Raw genomic sequence first — 22,738 nt, 5'->3', positions numbered from 1 at the left:
GGTGCTATCCAAAATATATACAAAAGGGCGGTGTTTTTCAGTGTTTTATCAATTTCACTCATTAATCATACCACTAGATTGATAGGCTAGTCAGATCTCCAATCCAATTCGTGCTCGTTGAAAAGTTCTTTTGATTACCTATCCAACGATAGGTCGCATGAGAGATCCGGACAACGCTTTTATCAAAATATCTGAGATCCGGCCTCCAAAAAGTGCATAAATAACACTTAAGTGCTTCTAACTTTTGATAGGGTTGTCAGATCTTCAATGTCTTGGACGCGTTAGAAAAGTCTTTCAGATACCTTTCTGAAAATGTATAACGGGGTTTTCTTACAAAAACTACCCTTTTTACAATCTTTAATTCTTTAGTCAAAATCGTTTTTTTAGCATAACTTTTGAAGTACTTAACTAAACTGCATAATTTTTTATAGCGACTTATGGGACCCCAAGACGGATCGAAACGGACAAAATCGGTTCAGCCAGTCTCGAGATAATCGAGCGACAATTTTTTGATCAACATCCCACCACACACACACAGACATTTGCTCAGAATTTGATTCTGAGTCGATAGGTATACATGAAGGTGGGTCTAGGAGGTCTAATTGAGAAGTTCATTTTTGGAGTGATTTTATAGCCTTTCCTCAGTAAGGTGAGGAAGGCAAAAACTGAGGAGCTATAAGAAACCCGTTGAAATGGGGTAATAATTTCTTTGACGTCTCAATACATACACTGGATTTTCGGATAAAATGACAATAATACCAACACACGTGTTTTTCAGTTTTCACAGTTTTATTGTCGTTTCTCGACATTTTCTTAGCCGAGAGGGGATACAGTTTTTATATATATTTCGGTATATTTATATATGGTTTAATAATAATAGAAATTTTAATTTACAATATTCTCTTGAATTATGTTCATGTTTCTTGTTTTCTTTTTTCTCTCCCTTTCTCCTCGCGTACGACCGCTCATGTTCCTAGTTTGAAGTTTTGTTTTCTTAGTAATCGCGTTTTGTTTCATCTTCTTGTTTTTAATCAATCTGTATATTTATAAATTAATTTTTCTAAATTAATATATTTTGGTTTTCTGTCTCCCATTTCGCTATTCTCTGGTTTGTTTTCCATTGTTTTGAATAGTTGCTTAACAATACTTATCTCTAATAAAATAATTAAAACTTATCTGTTTCCCAAATTTATACAAATATTTTCATATCTTCGCAATGGAGTGTTCCCAGCCCATTTTCTCCGCTTTCCCATCCTAACTTTAATCCGTCAAAATGTGTGTGTATGTGTGTTTTCGTTCTGTTTATTTTTTCTTCGGTTTGCTCTATTTCGTGTGCCGTATGCTTTTCTGGAAGAAAGATGTCGGTTAATGTGAATGGGGTAGAATTGTAGCTTCCATACATCTGTGTTGGAGGTTAAGTGCACGAGATGACAAATGAAACCCTTTTTTTAAAGAATTTATGGCCACATATTTTCAAATGATCCGGATGCGGGAATGTAGTCATTCTGAAGAATGTAGTAATAGGGTATGAATATTCTGTGTTTATGTTCCAGTTTTTTTTAATTAATTACAAACCAAATTCATACACTGTGTGAGTTGATTGGAGTTCAAATCAACTACTATCAATAGGCCTTTGTTATCCGTATATAAGTTATTTGCTTACTGAGATTATTCATAACTTTTTCGCCGTTCGCCAAGCCAAATCTGTGCAGTTAATTTTTATTACTATCAATATTGAAATCTTCAATCATAACCGGCCTGAGAAATCAGAAATAGGGCAAGCAAACGAAATTGAAATCTGGAAAGTTTGTAGCAAATATGGTTTTAGCCAGTTGAGAAATGCTGGCACTTCTGAAGATCAAGGAAACGTACGAGAAGCCTGTCGCAAGAATCAATGGACGGATCTGAGATGCTAATGCAAATTTGTCTCACTAATGCTGTGTGGAAACAACACACTCGCGGATTGGGGAGTTCTCTGCCTAAATGTCCCATTATGTAGTGTTATCTACCTTTGGAAAAGCAGAAACAAACACTTCGTTGTTTAAATACAAATAGCAATGGGTTTTTTGAAGAGGCAGAACAAACGAATAAGTATATGATTAAGAAATTAGCTTCGAGATGAAAACAGCATCAACAATTGATAAAATTTATCAAAATCAACTTGTTGTAAATCTTACTTCATAATTTAAAATGGTCACTCACCAGCCAAAACAGTGATTGATAACCTGAAGGAGATGGTAATTAATAGAACTGGTTCTCCAAACAAAATTTCAAAAAATATGTTCGTGATATGACGTTCGTTAACGCTGTCGGTGTGAAAAAATACATCATCGATACTTTTTTTTTTAACCAAACGTTGTTTTTCTTTAGCTTCTTGAACGCAATTAGTTACAATTTCTAACTGATTTTTTCCTAACCTTTACCTAGAGGGTCATATGATTCATCGCTGCACATACTTCGCATGACGTATTCTTTTGATTTTTTCTGTTTTATAGAGTCCGTAATGCTGTTATAAAAAATATGTCCTTTGTTCAATCCATATCCATTTTTGTTATATCGTCGATCTTCGCTGTTAATAAAGTTGAGTGTCAATTCCCAAGAAGCTTCCATTTATGTGTTTTATTTCAAATCATACTTTCTCGTTACTCTTCTGCGGTTGTTGTTCATGTTTTAATCATTTAAGTCAATTAATCCTTTAAAGTGTTCTTATATTAAAGATATGGTTTTGGCTTGTTGTTTGTTTAAAGATAAATATGTTGTTTTGTTAAGAATCTGTTCTGTCGTTCACAAAATGTTTCGGTCTCTCGCGCAAATTAAGTCCTGTCAATAAATCGCTTTTTGCTCCTACAGTGTTGCTCTCCTCGCTAGCATTGAATTCGGACCTCCTGCCATTTCACATTTTTCACTTTTCTATTGAAAAATTTGTGACTGCACACTCGTTGTAAGAGAATTTCGAAAGAGACAAAGGAAAGCCTCTCTCCTGCGTTAAATATCAGTCAAATAGGAGCTCAATAAATAAAGAAAAATATTTTTTCAAAGTTTTAATTCTGAATCACTCTAAAATTATTACGAACAGAGTTCGATCAGATTCCCACTTTAAACTTTTAACATAAATTTGGATGATTTCATTTTTCCTAACAAAACAAAGGCCAGCGATGGAAGAGTCTTCGTCAAAAGAGTTTCGCTGAGCACTCACGTAGGAGAGAAAGTTGAAAGTACCGAGTCTCTCATTTCTCATGCCTGAGTTATTTGTAAAATGATAGCCCGAGGAATGAGTTATTGGCGGTTTTCAGGAGAACTTTCGATCTCACTTATACATTCAAGGCTAAAACGTCAAACACCGTTAAAAGTGATTGAAAATTTTATTAAATAAATAATATCAGTGAGATTCACGTTGAATCCATTAGAAAGTTCGCGGGGGATTTTTTTAATCGTCTCCAAATTTTTGCAGCAAGATTTGATAAATTTGACAACCGAGCCTCGAATTCAGCGCTTTTCTGCTAGGAGTCTAAGGCAAAATGCATATGCTGTTTTCCCTTCGATTAACATTTCTGAATGCTGTTGAAAAGTGTATCCCGTGTGTGTATGTGTCTGTGAGCGTAGGTGTTTCTGTAAGTGTGTGTGTGTGTTTGACTTGTTTTTGCTACAGCTTCGTTTGTTTTGTTCGATAGTTTTTTTTTTTGTTAGTTTAAGTAATATTTACATTTCTTTGCTTCATTTGTTAGGTTTTCTTTATAATAGATTTACAAATTTGGTTTCCTTCAATGAATTATTTTGTTTTTTTTTTATATGAAAAAGTTTGGTTTTTCCTGTTCCATACCAGCTGTACACTAAGTGGCGGTCGCTTGTTTTTATTTATAGTCTTATGAGATTTATGAGAAATAGGAAAGAGAAAATTACATGAAAATGCGTGTCAATTTGGCGAAAATTATTTTAGAGTAAACGAATTCATTTTGTTTTTTTTTTTCTTTATGTTTGTTGGAACTTGTAATAAAATGATTTGGAATGATGAATTCGTAGGAGCATATGCAATTTATGTCAAGATTTTGTTTTGATAAATTGATTAATAATAATTAAATGTTCCTTGTATCATAAATATAATGGAAGGCTTGATTATTTGTTTCATCTTTTTACAAAGTAGCTTTAACTCTCTTTGTCGTGACTTTTGTTTTGTTCTGATGCTGTAAATTTCTTTGTTTGATGAATTGTATTTTACTGATTTAAATATTAGTTTAATAAATTCACAGATTTGAGTTTCATTTTTTCCTTAGATGTACTTTTTGCTCTTAATAAATACGCGAAAAAATCTGAAAATTGCTCTCGCTCTCCGTACTCATGTGTGAGTGTGATTTTTATTTGCTGTTTTTTCATCCTCTTCTTCTTTTTTTGCTCTCAATTACACAATCGATCAACACATGTCGTCCATATGCATGGGTTGAATTTGATAATTCTATATTGATTTTTGTTAGCCTACTCTCCTATACTGGAACATGTTGCCGTTACGATCGGTTGTTGTTGTTGCTGTTGGTTTTTTTTTCTTTGTTGTTGTTGTTGTATTTGTTGGCTTCCTAGCACTAACTGATGTGGTCTGGATTGTACGTGAAATAAGAATTCGGATTTTGTAAACCAGAAAGTAGGTTCGCCGATTAAACTTATGCTGAGGTTTTTTAAGGTTATTTTTACTGCAAAAAAACAGAGACAAAATTGTAGTAACTGTTTGGAACTGGAATGCTGACGCGAAAAACTTGGCAACAAAATAAACATTCCTTCTATTTTGTAATCCTTATCCCATTAGCTCGAATCAATGGCCATTTTAAAGAAAATGTTCTGACGTTGTTTGCTAAAAAGGAGTCATCTTAAAGTGTGGAAAGGTCGCACAAAAACCGTAAAAACGCCCTGCAATGTTGACACTCTTCATATGAAATATAGTACCAATTGGATCGTGCTATCTTGCCACACCCAGCAGTTGCGACGAGTTCCCGAAAGTTAGAGGCCGGTGTATACCTCTTGCATGCAAGTCAAAAAAATGAAAATAGTAGTAACTTTTTAAACAATAAATGTGTTACGTGTGGCAAACTGGAAGAGAGTTTTATTGATTTAGTTATACATGAGCAGCGATGGATCTTTTAACACTCATCAAGAGAAAAAATCGGAAGGGAACTTGGTTCTCCTTTATCGTGGACGAAAGATCGGTAATCTCTAAAAATCATCACTTGCAAGTGAAGTGTTACACTTTGAAAAATGATCTGTCATTTTTTGTAGATGGGCAGTGTATGTAAACAAAACGAAATAATTAATTTTAAATGGAGCTAACAAGGAAATTCATAAAAAATCTTCAACAGATTTTCTCCGAGACATTCAGGAGAGATTTTCTTTTGCGTGTGTCGCCTCCTCTCTCTTTCGCGAGTGAAGAGAGTTCGAAAGCGAAAAAGATTTTGTTGCAATTATTCATCCGCTCATGTAACATGAGTTAAAAAATCAAAGTTTTTGTTGTCAGTGCATCAAACAGCACAATCACGACGATTTGTTTGAATAATCCAAATATTCTTTGAACCTTTAAAATGGCAATTGACCCGATACCTTTCTACTCTCATATTTTGCAATCGCCAAGTTTTTCGCCAGATAAACAAAACACTACCAATTTTCTACTAAACCAGAGCTGAACTCATCTAAAGCCTTTCAAAAGCGATAATGACTGTGATGATAAATGCGTTGATAGTGATACAAGTGAAAAAGAAATTTCAAAGCAAAGCACCTGTCCCAAATGAAGTTTGTTGAGCAAATGATCGTGCAAACTGAACAGTGAACTAGTGTGTGTGATACAAAAAAAAAATATTCTAGATTGTTTCTCAATTTTTGTTTAATTTACGCGTCAAGTCCAGCTACAGCTCAGAAAACAGATGATGATACAGAGAACAGTACAGAAACATGCACAAAGTTGAAACGTACCTATGATTAACTAAAACACTCCTAGTTTTTTTTTTTCATAGATTCTCATTGCATTACTCTAGCTTTTATATTCAAGACACCCGATTCAGATGAGACAGCGATCGGGGACAGTTACAACAGGGAGGAGGGGGAAAAGTTTTCAGTGAGAGTGGGCACACACTATTAGTTTGAAGGTGATTTTGCTTCCATCGAACAAAGATATAGGTAATGATTAGGGGGTACTAAACGTAAATTGACGGAACTAATACGGCAAACGGGACAAACTGTGGACGAACTAGAACTAAGGGTTGGAGGGGCATCGTTTTGTTGGAAGGAATGCGTACTTTGAGAACTGGGAGCACTGCTGTTGGGATTTTGGTAAAATTTTGGCATTTCTTGTTCAATACCGTAACGAGCAAATTAGTTAGCTACCAGACAAATATAACTGAAATCTGCACTACTTCCATACCGATTTACATCCAAGGCTAGAAATCCTTCCGTAGTCAGTGTTGCCAGACGATTTACTGCTACGACCGGTAGACTCGTTTGGATGGCAACGTGTATGGTAACTGTTTTTTCGCTATATTTAACTAGAAATCGTTTACTGAAGAGAAAACCATTCACAACAGAGTGAAAACGCTATTCTATGCAGTCTCTTCTTGGAATGCTATTCTGCAGCTAAGTGTTTCGTTTTGCCGAAGTTGGGCAAAACGAAGTGGCTAGTCGGGAAACTTTGAAAATCTCACATCGAACTATCTCATAGTACGGAACGCAAGTTTGTACGGACAGGAATCAAATCTCACAGGAAAACAAAACCCAAATAAAAACAACGATACCGAAGAGGGAGGAGTTTTATCAAACGAAAAATAAATAAACACAGTGGTGATGTTTAATGAGTTTTACAGCTTAAGTGAATCGAGTGATGCAATTGAGGATCGCCTAGATAGACCCAGACTAGGTGGTCCACTGACCAGTGATGTGGTTCCGAACAGTTTGTACCACCCGATGACAATATGTGATAGGTTCAGGTTGTCCAGCATGATTTGAGCTACACCCATGAACACTTTCTTGCCTTCCATCCGTCCGTAGTCACCCCAAACCGTCACCTGGAAGAAGCGAAAGCGATCACACGACGTTCCAATTTTATCCCACCAACCTCCAGTACTTGTAATATGCAGCCAGCAAATGGTTCTCTAAACACTAATTGTTGTTGATATAATGGATCTAACGTTTTCCTAGCAGTCGTTGTTTTAGCTTTTTCTATACATTTTTTACCGGAAACTAAATACACTTTAACATAAGGCGCTGGAAGTACTTTTGAGCCAGGACGTGCCTAAAATTGAAACCGTAAATGAATCTTATTAATAAACGATACAAAAATCCGCCACACAAACAAGAACCCACCTGCAATCCTCTCGCTCTTATCACTTCAACTTCTAAGGAACCCTTCTGATAGCACATAGACAGTTGAATATCACCTAAGGCAGGAGCACCCAGTACCTGGCGCCCGACGAGCTGTCCTGGTCCCAAACCTTCGATGAAGTCCGACAGGGGTCCCGTGTCGCCGGCCACCCGCAGGGACGGTGACCATCTGATCCAGCACGCGAAAACGTACGAGTACGAAAAAAACAAAACGATTAGTTGGGGATGTACTTGAAAACAAAAATTATGAAGAAATCGTCCATCGAACAATAAATGAGAGAAGAGAGAGAGGTAAACTCGGAATGAAACACGATAAAAGCGAAACTACGAGGAGTGGGGAATGTGATTTCAAAATCTGGTCATGCAAACACGCTCGAGAGATGCGAAGAAAAGTTACGCAAGCTTAAGATTAGGTGATGAATAAATTTGAAAATTAACAGAGGCATAATCCTTTAAGTATATGTGATTTCATAAATTAGCTGTTTAAATAAAAATACTGTTAGGACAGCCGTTTAGCCATGATAACACAACCCAACATTTTCGAAGTTGATGTCAGTAAATGCTTCAGTTTCGTCATGGTATGATAAAATCGAAAAAAAAACGAAGTTGACTTTATAGCTGTCGGCCACCATTGCTAGTACCAACCACTAGTGTCTTCCTTTTTATCTACAAGGACTTCGCCGCCCTGGGCTCCTAAGTGTATGAAAGTATGGCACGGAGCGACGGCGCCGAATACCCATATTTACACAAAGAATTTTAGAGCGCCCGCCGCGGGATTCGAATCGGCGACCTCATAATTGTGAGTCCAGTGCGATGTCCCATTGATCCACGCGGGCGGGATAAAATCGACAGCATTGGATTTTAGTGATTTCCCAGCCATATAAAATTGATAATTTCGGGTTAAAATGCTATGGAAATTTTCAATTGTATACAATGCTAAATAATTGATTTTTAGTGATTTCCCAGCGAATTAATATATTAATTCGCTGGGAAATCACTTAAACTCAATTATGTCGAGGCGTGTTCCCAGAGCCTTAATCTATCATACCTTAACAAAACTGTAGCATTTACTGACACAAATTTCAAAAATGTCGAGCTGTGTAATACATGATTTATAATTATTTTTGATTATATTTTTTATCCAGACAGTCTTTATTTACCTCAGTTGACGGTAAGGATAATTCTAATGGATTTTTTACTAAATTATTAATATTTAACCTAAAAAATATACATAAATGTAAACAAATGGAGGTATGCTGGTAAAAGTAACCGCGCAAATTGAAATTAGCCATTTGAATCATATTTTTGTTTGCGTTTTTCACATTCGCAAGAGTAAAGTTGGAAAGAGGTTTTTAGTTGTTGTAAGAGTTTTTATCTAGTTGAGATTTAAAAGATCTAAATTAATCTTTCCTTGTTCTTGAGGAAAACACATTTAAAGAGTATCGAGCCGGAATTTACAAAACGAATTCAGTGGCAATCCATTGTTTAGACATTTGTTTTTTTTTTTTTTTTTTCAAAAAAGAGGTACAGTCTAGACTTGATTATTCGAAGGCCATCACAGCAAAAAATCGGATGGTTAAATCGCATGCAAAAGCATGCACATCACCTTCGTCAAAATAAACATTTAATATTACACACTGCATGTAATTTTTTTGCAAGCACAAAAAAAAAGTTGCAAGCGACGGGACTCAAACCCAGCACCTACAGTAAGGACTGGCGCCTTAGCCCACTCGGCCATCAGACCGATGAAAAGCTGTAAGGATAAACACATATATGAGCTTGACATTTCGGTCAAGTAGGTTTCCCATACTCATGGGCTACATGTTTCAGGGTGTAAAATCACATAAAATTGCATAAAATAATGCAATATTTATTTTACACCCAGGCCTTTTACACACAGCTGGATTACTACTTTTTAGCTGTGCATGGACAAATTTCACTTCGGGCAATCGAATAAAAAAAAGTTGTTGATTGTCAAGCTTAAATATGACTCTCAAACTTTACTGAAGTTTATTATTAAATCCAAAATGGCGCTCAACTATTCAAATTTAACTTAAATGGGGTCGAAGAATTTCAAATTGAACGCTTAAAATAAAAAAAAAAATCTAAAAGCGGAAAACTTTTTTTGTCGGTTCATGATTCGGTTACACAACTCGACATTTTTGAAGTTGATGTCAGTAAACGCCTCAGTTTCGTCAAGGTATGATAGATTTGGGCTCCCTGAACACGCTCCAGTCGACAGAATTGAGTTTTAGTGGATTCCCTGCCAATAAATAAAATTGTAGATTTGGGTACAAATTCTATGGAATTATCCTAAGCAACCATGCGCACCCAAGTTTATCTATGGGGGTAGCAAAAATAAAAAATAAATACAGTTTTATTTATTTGCAGGGAATTCACTAATATTCAATTCTGTCGATTGGAGCGTGTTCAGGGAGCCCAAATCGATCATAAATTGTCGAAACTGAGGCGTTTACTGACATCAACTTCAAAAATGTCGAGTTGTGTTATTTGATTTCCCATACAAACCTTCGGATAATCGAACATCGGCTAATCGAGGCTTCGGATTATCGAGTCTGGGCTGTAGTATTAACTTTCATTAAAAAAAAAACTCTTGCAATAGATTATGCATTATTTTGAAACATTGTTTATCGTTTACAAATTAAATACATACGTGCAACTCTAGATTTTTTTTTTCATCAACTAAACGATATTTTGAAAATTGTTAAACTGCAATAAAGTATAAAGCGTTTCTTGGCACTCTTTGTTACAAATTTTTTAAAATTTTGCTGGAAATAACAGTTACAACCCTGCACTAAAATATAACAAGTTTTATCGTAAAAATACATTTTTTGAACGACTTTTTGTGGTTCTTTTGACGGCCCCCACATTAGCATTGAAAAATGTTTTCAACGGCCCAACTTAATAATTGAAAACGATTCAACAGATATCACAAGCTTTATTTGTTTTTTAATGCAATTGGTATTTTTTTATGAAGAGATTTCAGGGGCAATTAACAGTACAATAATGATGAGCAATGCAGAACTATTTTTTAAGGTTAGTTTTATGCTGTTTGAAATATGATCTATCAAAGAATGAATGCTTTTTCGAAATGAGCTTAAATCATGCAGTTAAAAATATATTGAATTAGTGAATAAAAAACAAAGCATAAAATCGATAACAACATACGTGAAGGAATGGAATGATTTTTTATCAGAACTTCTTTTATAACTAGCTTGCGCATTAAATAAGCACTCCTGCTTTCCTTCAAAGTTATCAAGCGCTGTTTTGTCATTTTTTAAAGATGCAAGAACGAAATACAAAAGGAGATAGCTGTGATGCATCTTGAGCAGGTCATTTCAACAATTAGATAGGCTATACAATGGAACCATATGCTTTCCTTTGGAGACTGTTTCACATTTGGAAACATTCGATCGAAAGAACAAACTTTACCGTCAGTGATATGCAGACACACACACACATACAGAATTGAGGTTCTTTGAGGAGTCAGGTAGATACAGTTGCATAAATAATTCTTTGTTCGAAGGTTTGTTCGGTTGAATTACAGGGAGAGATAGATAGTTACGTATTTATTCATAGATTAGTGTGTTTTAGTTCTAGGTGTAGCGGGCTACTAACGGGCTGTGCAGCATGCAGGTGAAACACATAAAAAACATTTGTAATGAAAACTTGTAAGTTGCATAGAGTGTGAACATGAGTGAGAAATAAATACGTGTGCAAAAGTTTATTTAATTCAGCAGAGTTACGTCAATAGAGAAATGAACCAGTTTACGTTATATTGTTTACCTAAGCGATGATACAATTCTTTCAACGATAACCGTTTTATTTCCCTTATGCAAATAAATTTCAAATTTACTATTTTTTCCCCTACGATCCGTCATGACTCCAACTAACAAGGTATAAAGAGAAACTTAACTTTTTGAACTGAATGCGGAAATATTAAAATGGAATTCATTTGAAAGGAATTGAACCAAGAGCAGAAGTCATGTTTAAAGCCACAATATGTTACAAGAAAGAAAATCTGAACCAAGTACCGAGCGACTCGCAAAACTGCTTAACAAATTTGATAATGACGAACATTGTGATACCATCAAATGCGGGGCTAAGTTAGACATCAACAGAGTAAGGTAGTACATATTGTCGTAAACTCGTTTTGCATGAAAAGCCATTTCTAAACACTTTACTAATCTTTAGAACCTATTTTCTAATAAAATATTTGATTTCTCTTTAGACAACATGAATTTATGTATATAAGCTTAGAGGGCGTTTTTGAACTTTTTGCAATTGTACCGAAAAGTAATAATTTTCGATACTATTTGGAGTTTGACACTTGACGGCAAAAATAAACATTGTACCGGGGAAACAAATATTTCACTTGTAAATCAAATTAAAAGGGATTTACGGGATTTCCCCGGAATTATTAAAAAAAATGTTTTCAACTGATTGTAAAACCTGATTTTTTTAGCACTCGTTGTATATTTATTATAAATGTACGACTCGTGTTGAACTCATCTCCTTTTTTCAACTTATTGCATAAATTGCTGTTGCCAGCTGAATCTATTTGGCAAATGTTCAGGCTTTTTGTAACTTTTTAACAAAACTTGATTTTTTTTTTGTAAATTTTTAACGCAACTCGAAATTAAGAGTTAGTAAAATAAATTCCTAGTGCCTATGAATTTGCTAAATTGTTTAGGCTGTCAAAAAGCTCTCGACCCCTTTCCAAATGTTGCTCCAGTTTTGATAACATTTTCAGGATGCTGTACCACCCTTCATAACGAGATATCGAAAAAAGCTTCAAGAAGTTCTGAGTAGACAGTAGTGACCCTTATAGATTGTTTCTAATGTACTATTTCAAAAGGTCCTAATTGCAAAGGAAATCCATAGCACATAACTTCCCGAATTAGAAATTTCGGATTTTGTGATTTCCGAAAAAAATCTTTAAATAATTCATTACCAAATTTAAGTTAAGACAATTTTCCATAAGGGTTCATTCAAATATTACGTTACACAAAATTTAACATTATCAGATCCCCTCTCTCACTCGCTTTAATTTTGTTTTATTTTTTCAAATAAGGCCAATAAGTGGTAAGGAAAAATATATTCAAAATATTATTATGCTCAAATGGATATTAATTTTACTAGGAATTATTAGTTGTGTGCAATACAATTATAGTTTAAACTTTAAAACAGTTTTAAACCCTTCTTCCCTTCCAGTGTAAATGTGACGCATGAGCTTACGACAGTATACTAGGCCTGATTAGTAACGAAAAGCAAAAAGTACAACACACAGAGAGATCTCAAAGAGGTAAACACCGTTACGAGACAAAAGTTATCAAACGCCAACAAGTAGAGGATCAGAGTATAATAAGAACACCAACAGTGAGCCAAAAAACAACACGGAGAATGCTTTTCAAAAAAAAAAAACTTATAAATAGAATCAGATAATTCAAACTTTCTGAAGGATAAAAATAGGGAAAATAGAGGGATACAATTGAGGAAGAAACAAAGAGAGAGAGAGAAAGAGTGGAGTAGAAAGAAAGAAAGAAAGAGAGAGCGAGAGAGGCAACACAAATTGAGGAGCCGCGTGTGGAGGTGGCGGAAACTTACGAGGAACCCTCGGAGCTAGAGATTGAATGTAAACTTCCGGCCCGATAGGCGGCCGACTGTGACGGAGTCGGTGTCACCTCGACGGATCGTTGGATCGATCCGGCCGACGAGCGTTTGCGTTGCGTGGACGTGGATGACGAGGACGATGGCGAGATTCCTTGGTCTGTGAGTGAGTTGATGAGTGCGTGTATTTACAAGATTTTTTTTTTGGGTTTGGATATTTTTATTTGAGAATTGAAATTTTGATATGTTTATTTTTATCGAGAAAATGTTTTTAAAGCGTCATTTTTTGGCGAAAACCCTGGAGCTCACACGTACACGTCGATGTTCAATGAAGTTTGAAAAATCAACAGAAATTTTTTTTGTAGCTGATTGCATTTAAGACAGCAGCTGTTGACAACATACAGAAATCCTCTTCACTTGACGAAAACCATGGACAATTCCAACATTTGACTTCAATAAGACATCGATTCAAATTTACACGCTGCTTCCACAGTAGTAGAGTTGTGTAAAGAGAAAGAGAGAGACCTTCTCACTTGGTTTGAAAGGTTCAAATTTGTGTTATGAAAAGTAAACATGCATTAATTTTCATCCAAATAGGAAGATCTCAATGTAAGTAGAGTAAAGACAACTTAACAAAAGTGTTGTGTGAGTAGTTAAAAATAAAGTGCAAATGAAACAAAATTAGAAGAGAAGATAATATACAGTGTCGTAAAAACTAGAAATAACTGTATTGTTGGAAGAAGCTGTTGAAAATGTGTAAGTAGTATGAAAGAGTACTGTAGAAAAACGATGAATCTTGAACAATGACCAATTCTACCTTATAACATTTCATTCCAAATACGAAAAAACCACTCGCATCTATGAAGCTCCCTGGACTCAGGGTTGTTTAGTTGTTTATCTGTTTAGTACATGTCGACAACATTAGTATGAACTCTATTTCTCCCCGTAACCTGTATCTCCTTCTTCTTTTTGTTCTTTTTTTCTGTGCTTGCCACATTCGTTACTCTATTTGACAGCACCGAAAGACGAGAAGCAACAAAAAAACGATACAAAGTTTAAGAAATGTTTGTTTAAACACTTGGGCTCGTGAATGTGTAGGTAAAGTAAAATGATACCAACTGATGAAACTCTACGGGATCAACTACAGCAAACGGTACAGGATGATGACTTCAAACACAAAAAAGTAGTAATACTAATTTTCTAGTGTACATCGGACGATCGTGGTATACTTTCGAAACAAGATGTATAAAACAGAGCAAACTGAACGATGTTGGTAAGGAAAGTGAAATGATAAGATAAAATTCGAAAATATGAAACGAAAAAAAAAAATGGAAAATTCTAGAGATAGAAGTAGAGAGTTTTGTAAGTGAGCGAACCTGTCGCCATCAGCGCTTCCTTCACCATCGCTAGACGCTGAAGAACCACGCGATAGACCGCCGCGGACCTCCCCCGGCAAGACTTCCTCGCTTCGGTGCACGGTGAACGAGTTCTTGCCGCGCCTCCCAAAACCCATTCGACGCTTACGACCTTTTTCATATGTTGGATGAAATTGATTATCAAAACATTATCAGTTCACAAGAGGGTCATGATGGGATTGTTGTACATCGATGCGACACATGGAGCTACTCTCAATTCGCGCTAATTGCGAACATTGTTTTTTGGCTTACACATTCAAACCGATTGTAATTTTTTTTTGCTGTCGAAGTTTCGCGCTAGACGCACATCATCTCACATGATTTTTGTATATTTTGTTTGTATTATAGATAAAGAAAATAAAAACTCAAAATCAAACCAAAAAATATAAAAACACTTCCAATCTACTGAGCAAGTTACCTGTTGCCGAGAGCTGGGACGTCGAGCTGCTTTTCTTGCCCATGCCGGCGCCGAAGCGGTCCCGGTCCCGCGTCGGGGTCTCACTCTTGGGCGACCGCTGGTCCAACTTGCGCCGCGAGTCCAAGCTCTGTATCACCGCCGTGTCGCTTAGGCTGCCATCTGTCGGAAGATACGAACCAGCAATTAGCACCAGAGGCTCAAGAGCGCAGAGCCAGACTCACCAATCTTGTCCTCGGGCGTGCCCTCATTGTTCGAAAGACTTCGGTCCAGTTCCGCGCGCTCCCGCGATTCTCGTTGTTCTCGATCACTCAGATCACGGTCCCGCTCATGATCACTGTTGTTGCGGTCCCGATCCCGCTGCCGGTACGCGTCCCGTCCTCCGTACCGGCCCCGATCTCTCATGTCGTAGTCGCTTTTGGGTCGGTCGGGACGATTCCGTGCGTTGCCGTGTTTCGGAGCAATCGATGACGACGAGCCACCGCAGACGCCGACCGACGAGGACGTGGTCGTGGATTTTTTCAACGAGGTGCGTTTCGGTTCGGTTTGCAGAAGGGCGATACCGTTGGAGGATTTGGAACGATTGGAAGCATTATTAGCACTTCTACCACTAGACTTGGGCCGAGGGGACGAAGGAGACTTGCTATACTCAAAGTACTCTGGCTTTTCGTTAATGCTAACCGAGCTGTGCCTAGTTGTGTCACTCCTACTACTAGCGATCGCGTCTTTCTCCTGCTGATTCGCAATGAATCGTTTCAAATCTTCCAAGCTACTGGTACGACGAGTGTCGTACCGAGATCTGCGCTTGCTAGAGGATTTACCATTGAATGACGAGTTCCTACCGCGCGAAAAGGGACTTTCGAACACGTCATCATCGGACACCTCATCCTCACTGTCGTTCTGACCTGCCCGACCATCCTCGGACATCGTACTCGAGCGACGATCTCCGCACTTCAAAAACGGTTCACTTGATCGCTTGTCCTCCCGATGCTCCGAAGCCCCCCTTCTACCTCTATGGCTGGGACCAGCTCGATCGTCATCATAGTCATAAACCCGTTCTCGATCATCCCGACTATACTTCAACTTGTCCTCTTTGATTATGTAATGCTTGCGTCCCTCAATAAACTCGTACTTGTCGTAATTGTCGCGAACCCGCTGGTTCCGACTCAACTCTCCATCGCTGAACGAATGGCTTCGGTTCAGAAAGGTGGGACTTTCGTCGCTCAAATAGGTGGACTGCTTCGGCTTCTGCAGCAACTCCATCCGTACCTCTTCGATGATCGACTTGATCGACTCGGAGCTGCTGTGATGTTCTGCATCACCCTTGATCTCGCTGACTCGAGTTTTACTGTTGGACTGTTGTTTGCTAAGTTTGCTGTCCGTCTTTTTGGGATCAACTTCCTTGAATTTTGGTTTATCTGCGACTTTACCTTTCGCAGGAGGGCCTTTCGAGGGTGGAGCTTTACTTTTAGCCGATCCAGTTCGGTTCAACGATGTAGTACTGGATGGTTTCTTCACAGGTTTACTGCCCTTTTTGGGAGTACCAGTTTTCGCTGGAGATTTAGTGTTCTTTTTGCTCTCAGTTTTAGCCGGTTCTTCCTGTTTCTTTTTCTTGGTATGATCAACAACAAGCTTCGCTTGAGCTGCCTCTGGTTTTTCGACGTTCTTCGCTATGTCCAGAGTCATACTGCTCTTCTCCAAGCTGGATCTCGATCCAAACTGATCGGACTTCTTGTCGCTTGCTCTATCGTCCAACTGATCATTGCCTTCGAGTGATCTAGTACGTTTGCGATAAATCTTTTCTTCCATCTGACTGGCAAACACATTCTGTCGAACACTTTTCGTTTTATAACCGGTATCCGAATCGTACTCGATGTCGATTATTTGATCCTTTGCAATAAGTGAGTGCGATCGGCTTATCTTGTCCTTTTGTTTGTATACGCCCTCACCAAGGTAAGTTTCCTTGTAACCGGTATCCCTTCGCCCATAGAAATGAGCATCACTGGGTGATTTCGCTGCAGGCTTCCGAAGCACAGCGCCAACATTGGATTCCAAATCGCTTACTTCGTACTCTTCAATATGCTGCCTACCGTAATCGATACGATTCGGTGGTGGAGCTGCAATCATCGGAGCATTCGTATACGACTGACCACTGCTGTGCAAATCGGTAAGGCTTCCTATCGAAGATCGGAACTGCAAGGCTGAGCCGGAGAATTCACAAGTCATTCCCTCCTGGTTACTCGTGTAACGAATATTGTTAGCGGTCGGTTGGTCCGCGTTATTACGAATACAAGTAATGGTTTGATTCTTCATGCCCGAGGAGCGATCGTACACATTTGAGATGGAAATGTTTCCCGACTGAGCGTTACTTTGCTCATACACGATACTATTCTGCAGATTTTGATCAGAGAACGACGATTTCAGAATAATTTGGTTCGAACTTGGACCAGCACATTCGTTATGACCCGGAATGTATCGGTTCGAAATAGACACCGATTGATTTCTCAAGTTTTGCGGATCACGAGACATGCGGCGTCCAACGTTTGCGATGTTCAGATTGGGCTCCGAAGTATTGTACCTCGCGACCTGCGATTGCCGTCTTGTATTGCCGTAGTTCACGGGATTAGGATTGTTGTAGAACGAATCTCCCTGCAACGAGCTAGTCATTTGATTCTGATTTTGTTGTCCGTACTCAAGGTATCTTCCCAGTGGAACCGAACCAGTTTTAAACTCCAGGGAGGATGGCTCTGTCGATGTCGTGTTCGAAAGATTAAGGGAAGTCGTCATTACATTGTCACTACTAGGGTTTACCACAAAGCTTTGGATGCTACTCCTTTCGGGATTGAGAGTAATACACTGTTCGCTGTAGTACGAACTAGGAGGATCGACAACAGGAAAGGGAGTGTACGACGAATAGGGTTGGCTAGAAACAAGCTTGCAGTCTTCGGAAGCAACGGGAACAACAACACTATCGGAGGGATTGACGAGCGAGGGAGCGTTAGAATATTCGGTCGTTACGGGACGGGGATTCTCGTACGGAAGATTAGGATTTGATTCGGGGATAACATCGAAGCTGGGTGGGATTGTTTTGGGAATCGGAATAGCGGGAAGTGTTGTGACTTGTTCCGGCTCGCTGACTGGTGGCTCGAATGGAGACTCGCTTGGAAGAGCGCACAGAGAAGTAGTGGCCCAGCCAGTTGGAAGGCTTCTATGCTGTAGACGCCTCTGATTTAAGTTCCTTACGATTTGAAATGATGTTTATCAATGTTGAGACCAGTAGTAGTGTTCAATAACAGATCAATAAACGAAACAAAACGCTACCCTTACCTAATCCCTTTTGATCCACGCGGTCGCTCCGACTGAGTTGAAAAAGCACTTGAAGTAACACTAACTACTGACTCCATATCGGAATCGCCAAAATCACCCATGAAGTCCTTATCCGGAGATAATGAGTGTCTAGGTCTAGATCTACTTTCTAATGAATGTGTCGTCAGATCACTGTCGGACAGTCCAGAATAGTGTCGCTCCCAGCCTGAAAAAAAAGCATAAATGTCAGTCAAAAACTCCAAAAACAAGTCATGACACCACCCGCCTGCATTACCTCCCATTCCCGTACTCCGATACGTTGGCTGATGATGGCTTTGGCGGCCCCGGTGCCGTGCAAAACGTCCTCCACTGCGCTCCTCAAAGTCCTGTATAAAACGTTCGCGCATGGCCGCATTTCGTGACACGTGAGGTACTTGTGGTAATTGTCGCTTCTTCGGTGAACCAGTTGGTGTCGCAGTCGCTGATCGTGATTGAAATCTTGGCGCATACTGATGTAATGGAAGAACTGGATATTCGGTATATCTATCATCTTGCGGCGACAGCGACCCGCGGCGATCGTCCCGGTAGTTTTCACTCGGTGCCGCCGACTGACTGCGCTGATTCAGTGCCATCGTGCCGTTTCGACGGTAGGATGAAGATGCCTAGGAGATATTCAAGAAGTCACAGATCAACTTTTTAACCCTTTAAAACAGTTGGAACGGTAATTTCAACTCGCTGGTTCTCGGACATGATTCAACTAGAACTTTGCAGAACTAGATTTTATCAAATCTGTAATTTTTGGGATCACAAAAATCGTTCCAACTTGTTTTTCCCGTGTAAAATAAATAAATTGAGTGCTCTATAGTCTACAGCATTGCCTCGGCTATTGCAGCTTGGAGGCTTGATTGTTGAGAACAATTACAAATTTCTTTTTACACCTAAGCTTCCATTCACCCCGGGATTTGAACTAACGACCTTTGGATTGTGAGTCCAACTGCCGACAAGCGGCTCCACCGAGACAGGACCCAGGGAGACGACTCCTACACCTGGATTGAGCTAACGACCTAACCTCTAGGTTAGACCGGGGCCAACATTTACTTCCCCGTCCAACGGAAGGCGTGATCAGACAAATCTCGTCTCAAAATTTGCCACCGGGATCTTCTGGGAATTCACAATTCGATTAATAAATTAATCGAATTGATCTTCAATTCAAGTTCAAACTAATTCAAGATATTCTCATTGCTTTACAAACACTTTATTTGTGTAAATTTGCATAAAAACTTATCGTCAAATTTGGCAGGTAAGAAGTATTTGAACATTGAACTTAGAAACATTGCAATTTCTACTTATACAAAATATTTTTTTATAGATTCATGAAGGAATATTATTTACAATGCAGATTATTATTAACATGTTTTTTCGTCTATTAAAAGCTCGATAATCAATACCCGAGGAACTAATGAAAATAATTACCATGTACTAAAGTACTGGATTCCATAGTCATAAAGGTTCTAAAAAGAGTTAATAACACTGCCTTTTCCAGTTACCGTCAGCGGGGCGACTATGGGTCAAAAAACGATACACCTCTCGTAATTTCTTAGTAACAAAAACAAATTTGATAACATGGAACATTTTTAACGTAGAATTGTACTTAGATAGTTTACTAACATTTTTCCCAAAATATGGTGGAATTTGATGAACTCTACCTTAAATGCCAATCGTTTGAAAATTGACCCAATCTTAGATTTTTCAAACATTTGGATACTTTTCAAGCAATACCAATCAAAATCTTAAATATTCAGCATTTGAAAATTACCCTCTCCGATCCTGCTCAAATTTGGCAGGGCTGTTGGTACTATCAAAACATGCAAGAATCCCGAATTTCATCCAAATCGGACCACCCCCTCCATTTTTGTACCTCCCCAAAAAATCGACTTTCTGGCGATGTTGAAGCAAACTTCCTAGTTTCAAACGGCGATAGCTCAGGAACCACAAATCTTAGAAGTTCGGTCTTAGACTCAATTTTGAAGGAAATTGGACGTAGAATCCATTTCCGTGATCATAATTTTGATTAATTTATTTTGTCTACCTGTATTGCGCAATTGAAAACTTTAAAAGGCCGTATCTCAAAACACCTCGACTTATTTTTTTGATTTGACCACACCATCGTATTCCCCAGACAATTTTACATAAGAATCACTTATCGACAGAAATGAATATGTTTCGTTCCAGAGATATCGAATTTCAAAGTTTTGAGTATTTGAGATTACCTACATCAGCTTCATTCGCCGCATCTGCTGGAAGCACACAGGCGGGCTGAACAATAATTGCTACCTGGGCATTTATTGAAATGATATTTCATCATAAATAATTTTTACCAAATTGGGCAAAAATTAACTGTATTACACTGTAGGAAACTGGAGTTTAATCGCGAATGTGTATCTGCTCAAAAAAATGAAATGAATTTCTGGGCTAACCCATAGGACAGAGCAATAACGACACACAGTAAAGGGCAGAATTGGATTCCGACGGAGTGAGCAGGAAAATGCAATTAATCTTGTTAGTAACACTGAACAATTAGTGCACGAGACATTTTTGACAAAATATGAATTAAAATTTAAAAAAAAATGTTGATACGTTGTATTCTAGTGAAAGACGATCACAAAGAGTAGGAAAAGGATTTCTGAATTTCTGAAAAATGTAAGAAAATCACAAAGTTTGATCTGCTGCAAAGCGGCTAATTCCCCAAAATATAGTTGCGATGATTTCGACACCGTCCGAACAACAATGTTTTTTTCTTCTATCATTCTTGGATTCTTGGAACACAATACGGCTGCTGTCCTCACGTTTAAGGATTTTTTTTTGATTAAACGTAACTTGACCAAAACCATCTTTTAATCAAATGGAGCTGGCTCACAATATAAAAATTGATTTAATATGATTAATCTTTTAAACCATAAAGCTGATTTTGGGGTTTTTGCTAAAAGGCATTATTTTGCTACCGCCCATGACAAAGGCTCTAGTCATGGCCTCAGAGGTACTCTAAAAAGGTTAGCAACACGTAAAAAAACGGTGCATTCAAAATAACCCAATAAATATTCCTTACACAAAAATAGATTGATCAAGATATTAGCTATTTCAATAAATATTTGCGTAAAATTATAAAAATAAAAATTAAATTGATCATCTCCCAGAACACCAGGTAGCAGTTATTGATCAGCCCGCCTGTGTGCTTCTAGCAGATGCGGCGAATGAAGCTGATGTAGGTAATCTCGAAAACACAAAACTTTGAAATTCGATATCTCTGGAACGAAACATATTCCTTTCTGTCGATAAATGATTCTTATGTAAAATGTCTGGGAAATACGATGGTGAGGTCAAATCAAAAAAATGAGTTGGGGTGTTTTGAGATACGGCCGTTTGAAGTTTTCAATTGCGCAATACAGGTAGAAAAAATAAATTTATCAAATTTCCTTCAAAATTGAGTTGAAGACCAACCTTTTAAGATTTGGTGTTCCTGAGCTATCGCCGTTTGAAACCAGGAGGATCGCTCCAAAATCGCCAAAATGTCGATTTTTTGGGGAGGTACAAAATTGGAGGGGTGGTCCGATTTGGATGAAATTCAGGATTCTTGCATGTTTTGATAGTACCAACAGCCCTGCCAAATTTGAGCAGGACCGGAGAGGGAAATTTTCATATTTGCATTTTTTCGTGCACAGTTGAGATGGAATGACCCGTCTTAAGATGTCCCCTACACAGAAAAAAAGATGGTAATGTTCATCACTGATAATCATCAGGAAAAAAGTAATATTACATCAATAAATGATCAGTTTCTGGTAAATATTCATCCGGTTCACATTTTACACAATTTTTAGGAAACACAGTGGACTCTTTGGCTGTCGATCTTCTCGATATCAATATTGCTCCAGCTGTCAATAATTTTTTCAGCCTCTTCAAATAGATTGCTTTGATTTTTCGTTCAAAAATTTGATAACTCCCGCTCTCGACGGTCCCTTTAATATCGATAACGAGAGAGTCCACTGTATTACTCAAACAAAGGTATAATATTCAACCGACCATATTTTTAACATTCCAAAATTCAACTTTTTTTATTGTGATACACAACCCTTTTAACAGAATTTAGTTTCATTGAGTATAACCTGAGAAATGGTTAAAATCCATAAAAAATCACTTTGACCCAATGTCACCCCCACTGACGGTACTGAATACATTGTTATTTTGTTATTTTTATTCTATTGTCCATCCGGCATTTGTCAGATGTACCCCAATTATTCACAATTCTGGATTACGCTCATTTGTACTATTGATTTTAACAATATTGAGTAATTTTCTTAAGTATGTCTCTCTACAGTAAATGCTTAAAAATATTCAAAAATATCATAAACATTGAAATGTTTCCAAAATCCTCAACATTGTTGTTCAAAGTCGGAAAACATGTTGACGATTTTGGAAACATTTCAATGTTTACGAATTCGAAAACAAAGAGTAACCGGATTTGCTTACAGGATCCTTGTAACTCTGTACCATTTCAACCGATTATAGCTGTCTTGGACGCAAATGAAAGGTGGTAAGTTTGCCTTTTAGGAAAAATAATTTGAGG

General features: G+C 37.9%; 1 protein-coding gene across 12 annotated transcripts in view; it reads right to left on the bottom strand.

Annotated features, from left to right (window-relative positions):
- Window positions 1-850: 850 nt before the first annotated feature.
- Window positions 851-22,738, bottom strand: part of LOC120414001 (regulating synaptic membrane exocytosis protein 2) — a 110,966-nt gene continuing 89,078 nt past the window's right edge. For 5 of the 12 annotated variants that reach the window (XR_008212491.1, XR_005605006.2, XR_008212492.1 and 2 more), the window contains 9 exons: window positions 18,404-18,779; window positions 18,139-18,343; window positions 15,036-18,049; window positions 14,815-14,973; window positions 12,979-13,141; window positions 7,333-7,519; window positions 7,094-7,261; window positions 5,950-7,034; window positions 851-4,682 (listed from right to left, as the gene is read on the bottom strand). Coding sequence is in view for 1 of the 12 variants with exons in the window: in XM_039575010.2 (XP_039430944.1) it covers window positions 4,680-4,682; window positions 6,900-7,034; window positions 7,094-7,261; window positions 7,333-7,519; window positions 12,979-13,141; window positions 14,815-14,973; window positions 15,036-18,049; window positions 18,139-18,343; window positions 18,404-18,779 (4,410 nt within the window). In the remaining 11 variants the exon portion in view is untranslated. Of the gene's footprint in view, window positions 4,683-5,949; window positions 7,035-7,093; window positions 7,262-7,332; window positions 7,520-12,978; window positions 13,142-14,357; window positions 14,509-14,814; window positions 14,974-15,035; window positions 18,050-18,138; window positions 18,344-18,403; window positions 18,780-22,738 lie in introns of all 12 variants that reach the window. The other 7 variants (XR_005605005.2, XR_008212489.1, XR_008212490.1 and 4 more) reach the window with 7 other exon arrangements.

Source organism: Culex pipiens, chromosome 3, assembly GCF_016801865.2.
Source record: "Culex pipiens pallens isolate TS chromosome 3, TS_CPP_V2, whole genome shotgun sequence".
Taxonomy (NCBI): Eukaryota; Metazoa; Arthropoda; class Insecta; order Diptera; family Culicidae; genus Culex; species Culex pipiens.
The sequence above is the reverse complement of the archived record's forward strand: the minus strand, read 5'-3'. Positions and strand labels throughout refer to the sequence as shown.